The 8,220-nt window shown below is 42.6% G+C and overlaps 1 protein-coding gene across 1 annotated transcript in view; it reads left to right on the forward strand.

Moving 5' to 3' along the window:
* Window positions 1-5,268, forward strand: part of LARS (leucyl-tRNA synthetase) — a 32,685-nt gene extending 27,417 nt beyond the window's left edge. The window contains exons 30-32 of the mRNA XM_009331458.1: window positions 1,192-1,287; window positions 2,285-2,417; window positions 4,966-5,268. Of these exons, the coding sequence (XP_009329733.1) occupies window positions 1,192-1,287; window positions 2,285-2,417; window positions 4,966-5,171 (435 nt within the window). The 3' untranslated portion in view covers window positions 5,172-5,268. The remainder of the gene's footprint in view (window positions 1-1,191; window positions 1,288-2,284; window positions 2,418-4,965) is intronic.
* The last annotated feature ends 2,952 nt before the right edge of the window (window positions 5,269-8,220 follow it).

An 8,220-nucleotide genomic window follows, 5' to 3' on the forward strand; every position in this document is an offset into this window, starting at 1 on the left:
AATTAGAAAATACATATATATTGCAAAATTTCATCTTGTAACCTGTACAGTATGAAATAAATGTGGTTTTATTGGACTTGTCCCATATCGGAGCGAAGTCAAGAGCGAGCAACAACTTTTATTTTAAAATATCTGTAAATCTGCAAAACTCACTGAACTGGGTGAGGGACCAGTTAACATTGGATCTGTTAAACAGTGGATCTTTCATGTGGGATAATCTAGAGAAACTTGAGAACTGGGCTATGAAATCTTGCCAAGTTTAACAGCAATTGTCAAGTTCTGTACCAGGACAGAATTACCCCACATTTCTGTGTAAGTTGGAAGTGGCTGGCTGGCCATCAGCTCTGCTACAAAGGACTTTGGGGTTACTGTGGACTTGTCAAAATTACTGTAAACTTAATGGGAGTGTGCTGTCATTGCAAATGAGCCACGCTACGTGTTGACCTACATTAGGAGGAGTTACCTATATAGGACGTGATTTGGCAAGTCAAGGGAAGTCATCCATCTCCACTCAGCTCTGCTGAGCCTGAATTCGGAGTATGTGCCAGTGTTGTGCCCCCCTCTCATCCTCTCCAACTCCGCACCCCCAGTTTAAAAAGGCTGTTGAGGACTTGCGGCCATTGAGCAGAGGACTGTCGAGATGGCTGGGGGGACCCTAGAGTGCGTGACCTCCAGCAAGAGGCTGAAGGAGGTGGGCTTGTTGAGATTGGCTGAGGGGAAGATCTCAGAGAAATCTTCTGCTACTTAGGGAGTTACGAAGATGATAAAGCCAACCTCTTTCTTGGTAGTGGGCCAATAGTCAAACAAGGGACAGTAGCTGGGAGTTACTGCTGGAGTTGCAGCTTGTGAGGCTGAGATGGGCCATGAGGAGAGGTTTTTTGCTAGGGCAGTAGTGTAGTATTGGAGCAGGCTACCTGGAGAGGCTGGGGGATCTCTGTCCTCGGGGGCGGACTTGGTCCGGTGTGGGCAGTAGTCCCACTTCGAGCAGAGATTAGGTGACCCTCAGAGGTCCCTTCCAAACAATATGTTCTGATTTTGGGTGTGCTGTTGTTGCCTTATGTCAATGCACATTTACTTTCCGCTTTGCTATGTGAACAGTTGTTTGATAGGCCTGGTAACTCCTGTTGTTCCCTCCAAAACAATTAAACTCCTGTTTATTTCCCTCCCCACCCTTTTTCTTTTTTGTAACAGCTGGATCACATTGAAGTGAAGTTTGCCTCTGAAGCAGAAGATAAAATAAAAGAAGACTGCTGTCCTGGAAAACCATTTTCCATATTCAGAACTGAGGTAAAAATCAGAAATTCAGATACTGGAAGTCTGAAAACGTAATTAAAAAACCAAACAAATAAACAAAAGCAAATATGCCATTTAAAAACTTTAATCAGACGTGAACGTTGGATTTTTTTGCCTTTGATCCAACACACCTTCAAAACAAGAAACATCTCCTGAAGCAATTACAATTTTCTTTTTTCCTTCCTCTGTATAGAGCCCTAAATGTGACTGTGATTGTACCTTAGCTTTAAGGCTCTTCCAGTCAGCACAGTTTAAAGATTTGACCTGAAGACTGTTAAAAACAAGTGACCTGAGCATTAGCATATTCTTGTATTTGTTTCGTTCAGCCATATGCCTCAACTACTGCCCTTCAGATAAGGTAGATTGTATTTTAATTAAAACATAGGCCAAAAATAGAGAATTGAGAAGGCCTTGTGCAAGTATGGCTGAGTTTCACTTCACAACTGTTACTTAGAAATTGTTGTGCTGCTTATTATACTTGTTTTAAGGTATTATAAATTTCCATGTGAAACTTTGTATTACTTGTTTGCTGAGTCCTAAAGTGTTTTTTAATACTTTCTATGTTTATCTGTTAGTTTATAACGGGCTAATAAATGGCATTCGGTTGCATAAAAATAGAACCTTTCAAAAGTATTCCTACAGCTGTGTCATGGAGTCTTGGAGGAATTAGTGAGTAATGTGTAAGATTAGTGAAACTCTACAACAGTGGTATCATGTACGAATATTTCTAACTCTAATACTTTTCAACAGTAAAAATTTGATTGATTTCCCTAAATATGTCCTAAAAACTTGTGTATACTGTGGCTTATGTTTAGAAGAGTTGTGGGAGTGCTTGCATTCTGCCACTGGCAGTCAGTGTTTCTAAATGAAGTTTATCCATCCAGAATATTTGTTGGTAGATGATGTTTATTTGTTTTAGTTTCATGTTTCCTCTGAGGCTTGGATCACAAATACAGATTCTCCTTTAATGTTTGTATTAACTTTCTTTCAGCCCAGTGTATCTGTATTTTTGGTGAACCCTCAACCATCAAATGGCCACTTCTCTACAAAAATTGAAATTAGGCAAGGAGACAATAGAGAGACAGTGATCAGACGCTTAATGAAGATGGACAGAGGAATCAAAGGTAAAATACTAGCACAGACATACAGCTATCACATGCTGATTAATGTTTCCAGGAGAGAAGTGGAAACAAAGCTGCTGAAGTTTGTGCTGCTGTCGTAGATGCTTAGAAAAGAGCAAGAAGTTTTGTGTTTGAGTGAACAAGAAAAGAGAGAATCTGCAAATAGGCAGGCTCTTCTATGGGTTTTCCTCATTAGTCTTTTGTTCTGCCACTGGTACACTGAAACCTAGTTTCAGCCAGAGATTAATATGGATGATATTTCCCCTTGTGCTTTGAATTTCCAAGAAAAAGGGTTAGTCCCATAACTGGTTATAGGCAGCTTCTGTCACCTCTTCTATTTTGGAGCCCAGGGCTGAAAAAAATAATTTATTTTTCTATTTAGCCTAAGGTGAATTAATTTAACAGTTGCTACATTGGCTCCTAATAATTTCTGTCCCAGTTCATAGTGGAAAACTATCTGTTCTTTTAAAACTGGGATTACTGAAGAGTTGCTCAATAGCTTACCAATTACCATTGTTTACGCCAAACTCGAACTAGCAGCCTCTGTGGGAACTAGTTTAATACTCCTTTTGACTCCTCTGAGCTATTTCTTTCCTCTCTACTCTTGTATTCTTTATGCACAAATACTTTATTTCAGCTGTAAACATTGAACTCTGTAGTCACAAGAGAGACAATAAGTACTGGAAGAATTTCTTTGAGAGCACTCAGCCCATGGGCAATAGCGCATTCCAGTGTGAAAGCATTAAGACAAAAGCATTTCGTCACCTGTGAACCTGACTTTGCATTTAAGCTGTTGTAACGCTGCCTATTCCATCCCCTGGTGTTAGCTGGTTGCCAGCAGTGGAGACCCAAGCGAGAGCAGCTGGGGAGCCAGAACTTGCTGCTGTGTCTGACAGCGTCATCACTGCTCACTTACCAGAAGTTGGTGCCTCAGTGGTGGTGCAGCGATGGCTCCGATACAGGTCTCCAGGCAGAGCTTGGGGGTGCTGCTTTTGCTATGGCATATTGACTTAGAGCACGTCGAGTGCTCTGAAGTGGCTGGTGTACTGTGCTTTAGGAACCTGAATTCCATCATAGGAAAAAAATTCAACTCTACGGAGGTTCCTTTTTTTGGCAAAAATCCTGATTGCTGCCAATAATTACTTTGTCTCCTCTTGCTTCTTTGCTTTCTAGATACTTTTCTGTCTAGTAAATTTATGCAGGGCTTTTCTGCTGCCACCTAAGTTCTTGAGGTGATGTGCACTGACAAGACAGAAGAGGAGAGATGCTGTTTTCATCTTTGTCGCTGTCTCATTATGTGGCACTGAGAAAACCTTGGCCCCTTTCCTGTTTTTTGCCTTGTTGCAGTTGGAATAAAAGCTGCCTCTTAGGAGTGCTGCTATGGTCAGTTTAAATGTTTGTGGTATCTTGGCAGTCTAAAGGTGGTCTTTGTAAGTAGCAGTATTTCAGGGTGGGTACTTTTCCTTGCTTTTTCTTGGAAATAAGCAATGTTTTTTCTAGCCTACTTGTTGATAATTCCTCAGTTACCCACCTGCTTGGAAAGATATTTTAGGAAAACACAGAATAGCATGATAAAATTTTGTGTCAGACACTGTTGAAACAAGCATTAAGTTTCTGGACAGTGTAATGAATGAAAATAGCTTTCTAAAAGGAACAGCAGCTGTGTTTTTGTTGAAGAATGCAGGAATTAAGAATCAAATCTGAAGCACTGTGAGCTGGGTGTAAAAAGGAAAACTGGACCTCATCCAAAAGCTTGTGACAGCAGAGTAATTCTTTCTTTCTGTATCTTTCAACAACTTGCGTTAATATAAATGTTTATCTGTAGAAGAAAGACAACTACATACTGATGATGGTGCACACAGAGAGGAATGTATGATAAAGTACGTAGTAAAATACAGGTGGGGGAAATGCACTGCATACGTAGTAGATGTGTATGCATATCTACTAGCCTTCTGCTAAGTGGATATTTTGAAATGATTGAAAACAAGTGAGATTAAACAGTGACTTTCTCACCCTGTCTTTTCCAGAAGGTGTCACTGTTCCGTTGGTGCACAAGGGCTAGAGGGTTGTACTTGGAGGAAGGTTTGGCTGAAAGGTCCCAGGCTTCCTAGAGATTTTTCTTGGTCTGCTTAGCAGTCTTCTATTAGTGTGCATTTTAATAGGGAATTGTATTTAAAACAACTCTCGCCTTCCCCTTTCTCCCAGTCTCTGAAATTCATTCCTCAGAAAATGATACCATAACTGTTCGGTTACTTGTAGCTGTCCCAAAGCCAGAGAAGGCAAATTTAGTGCTTAGGGTGTGGTGTTGGGAGTTGGTATTTCTGTGTGGTTTATCCCCGTTTCTGCTGGTAACTTGCTGTGTAACCACTAAATGACATCTTTGTAGTGGGTGTAAATCTTCACATGAATGTTACTCCCAAGAGAATGTATTTCCTTGGAGCAGATATAGAAGTACTGAGTATTAAGTATTGCTTTCATTAATTCAGCTGATATTAGCTTATCAGCTTGTCTGTAGATCCCGTAGCCTAACTAGCCAGTCTCTTTACTGCAGATCTCTCTAAAGTGAAGCTGATGAGGTTTGACGATCCTGTGCTTGGGCCACGCCGTGTTCCAGTCCTTGGCAAAGAAGAAGCAGAGAAAACGCCTATTTTGGAGCAAGCCGTCTTCCACATTGACCTGGACAAGAAACATGTTCGCATTACTGAGAATGGCCTGACAAAGGACATTGGTGACACAATTGTTTATCTAGTTCATTAAACTGGCGTGTACCTGGCTTGATCCCTGGCAGTGAGAAAGTTCATAGAGTGACTTTGAAAGCATCTGTAATGAACAAAGATGAGAATTTGTTCTATTAGCAACAACAAAAAAAAGCCCACCCAAAACAACCTAATTTTGCATGCAAGTTCACCCCTACTCTTTTAAATGTGGATATAATAAAATTATTTTCCTCTGGCCCTTTGGCTTTTCTTGAAAAGAAACAGTTACCCTGAATGTTAACATGGTGAATCTTCCTTTTCAGCTGTGGCCAGTGTTTTCAGAAGCAAACTAGAGTACCACACTCAGAATTCCTCTCCTTCCTAAATAGGCTAGGATCTGGGTAGAGAAGTTGGTTGTAAATCAACTGTAATAGAGGGGAAAAAGTTGCTTGCACACTTCTGTATTTTACTTTTCAATGACCCAGGTGTCTGAACACCATGAGGACACTTTTACACAAACTAGCAGTTCAGAATTAATTTCATGCTGAAGAACTCTTAAGCAGGAGTTAAATATGGAAGTTTCCATGCTTCTCAGCTCTTAAAACGGGAGTGCCTTTAGCAAACACTGTTAAAGACTGTGACTTTTTTCCTTTCTTTTTGTTTCATAAAACTATTCATAAATCTATTTTAAGTAGAAAGGTTAAGTGTTCTTTTAATAGATTTTAAATTGTGATGTTTTTGGTAATTTCGGGGCTATTGCAGGCTGCTTTTTCCCTTTTTTGAGTTATGAATCATCACATACAGCTTCAGGACTTCTGTCTGCAAATTCATGAAGGTGGCTGGTGACAAACAGCATACTTCGTTCTGCACCATTGCTCTTCGGCAGTTTCACAATTCTCGATGCTCCATATGGCTTAACATTTGAACTTCCTCTAATAACATGTTTTAATGTGGGAGGAAGGAGCAGCGCGAGAGCCCAAGACTGCCGTACCAAGAGCACCAAGCACTGCCGAGTGTGCCGTTTTCTGCCCCTCCCTTTATTATCCCTTCGAAAAGGCAGGTTTTGTTTGTGGTTATACAGACGCAATACGAGCTTTCCTTTGCTATTGCTTCTCCCCAGACCCGCTAAGCAAATACTCATGTGGTTCTCTGAAAAAGTTTGCTTGTCAAGAGAAAAAAGGTGATTCTGTGGTCTAAGGCAGTCCCTGGGCGCTGGGGATCGGCAGGTGGAAGGGTCGAGGCTAAATACTCCTCCCTAAATACAAGGGTCTTGGGAGAAAAACTTTGCCAGCCCTAACCCTGATGGGCCTTTTAAGTTGCTGGAATACAACGGGCCAGAGGAATGTATGTGGTGGGCAGAGGTGTCTGCTTGCTGGTTCGGGTGAGCTTGTCCCTCGGTGCACTGGACTGGTGGGCAGCTGGCGGTGCCTTCCCAGTGCAGCTTCTGGGAGAGAAGAGCCCTGGCCGCAGCGTGGCTGCGGGGACCCGGAGCTGCGGGCACCCGGCTGCAGCGGTGTCCTGGTCGCATCCCCTCACTGCAGCTGGGAATTGGTTCTTTGCTAAAGGTTCACTTTTGTGTAGTCTGAGTGAATTCCCTTCCAAACTAGAAAAATAAACCCCAGCACACATGTCCAGTGCCACCTCTCTCGTGGCTGTTTTCATTAGGTGTTTGGAGCTCGTTTTCAGAGCATGGTGGCGAGATGCCTGGGCTAGTGCTGCTCTCGTACATGCCTTTTGAGAACTCCATTTTTCTGTTCAGTACGTGGCTGTTTCACACCCAGATATCATCTCTGGATTTCTTGCTCTCTAACAGTTGCTTTCCAGTGCAAAGGGTTGAAAGTGAGAGAGGTCCCCTCCTTCCCCCAGTGCTGGGACCCCTTTCCCTCCAGCCAGCCAGGCTGCCCCAGCATCTCCCTAACAGCGGCGTGGCGGTATGAAAATGCGGAATTTCAGCTTTGTGACTGCAGAGCCTCCTGAGCGTCTGTCATCGCAGGAACAGGAACCTGACCTGAACTCTGCACTTACTGGAGGAGGAATTGCAGCCACCAGGGTGGAAAGTTGAAAGTCCCCCAGCACAGAGGGTATTTCATACCCGACTCTGTTGTGGGTAAGCGTGTAAGCTCTGTGACAGCGTGACACAGTGCCTCCGGTCAGCGCGGGGAGAGGGGTTTAAAAAAGTCTGACAAAGATTCCAAGTGGCGATGGGTCGATGTGCTCACAAAAACAGGGTCTTGTTTGGCTGGCTCCCTTTGAGCAAGTTTGGCTCGAAGGCTGCGAGCAGAAGTCTCTTACAGAAGACAAGAAAAAGGATTTGGGTTTCCAAATAGGCTGAGGCGGATGCAAGATTTACTCTGTTGTCTCCAGATGGGAAGGCTGACACTGGATACATGACAGCAGAGGCGATGTGTTGTGGAACTGGAGCTCTTGTACTGCCCCTTGTAACTTGTCAGTGGATGCTCTTCCCACGTATGTGCATTTTGATAACCGGTGCTCCACAAAGAGCAGTGGAGGATCGGGTGAAGTGAGCTGATCAGAAAGGCTTCCTTAATTTCCTTGTACAAAAGCAGCTTTGTTAGTTTCAAGAAGCAGGGATTACGGCAATAAAAATCTAATGTATTGACAAAGCAGCAGCTAGATAATCTGAGCAGATAAAAATTAGTTCAGAATTTTAGAACAATAATTATTGCTTCCTTACTCTTTTATAATCTATGGGGTTTTTTTCCCTTCAGCAGCTGTCCAGAGAGCAAAGACTTTCCCACAGATCTTTGGGGGAGCTGGTTTGTAAAGTGTGTGTGTGTGCGCTGTTCGTGTTCCGCCCCCCAGCATGAGGGGCAAGTTAAACAACGGTGGTATTTCTTATAGTCTCAGTGTCCAAGTGAATCAGCCAAACTGATTGTTAATGAGCAAGATAGAGCTAAAAAGCTGGGTTTTTTTTCTATGATGGTTTGTTGGCTTCCAGGAGATGTCACTGCTATGCTGGTCCTTGTGCATTTTTCCCAATAAAAGCTAGTAACAGGATAAAGCAGCTTTCTTGGTATTAGATTTCCCACATTATTAACAAAATCCTGGCCTTACGTAGTAGTCTTCATGTTATGATTTTGGTTAGAGAA

Source organism: Pygoscelis adeliae, unplaced genomic scaffold (assembly GCF_000699105.1).
Source record: "Pygoscelis adeliae isolate BGI_AS28 unplaced genomic scaffold, ASM69910v1 Scaffold108, whole genome shotgun sequence".
Classification (NCBI taxonomy): domain Eukaryota; kingdom Metazoa; phylum Chordata; class Aves; order Sphenisciformes; family Spheniscidae; genus Pygoscelis; species Pygoscelis adeliae.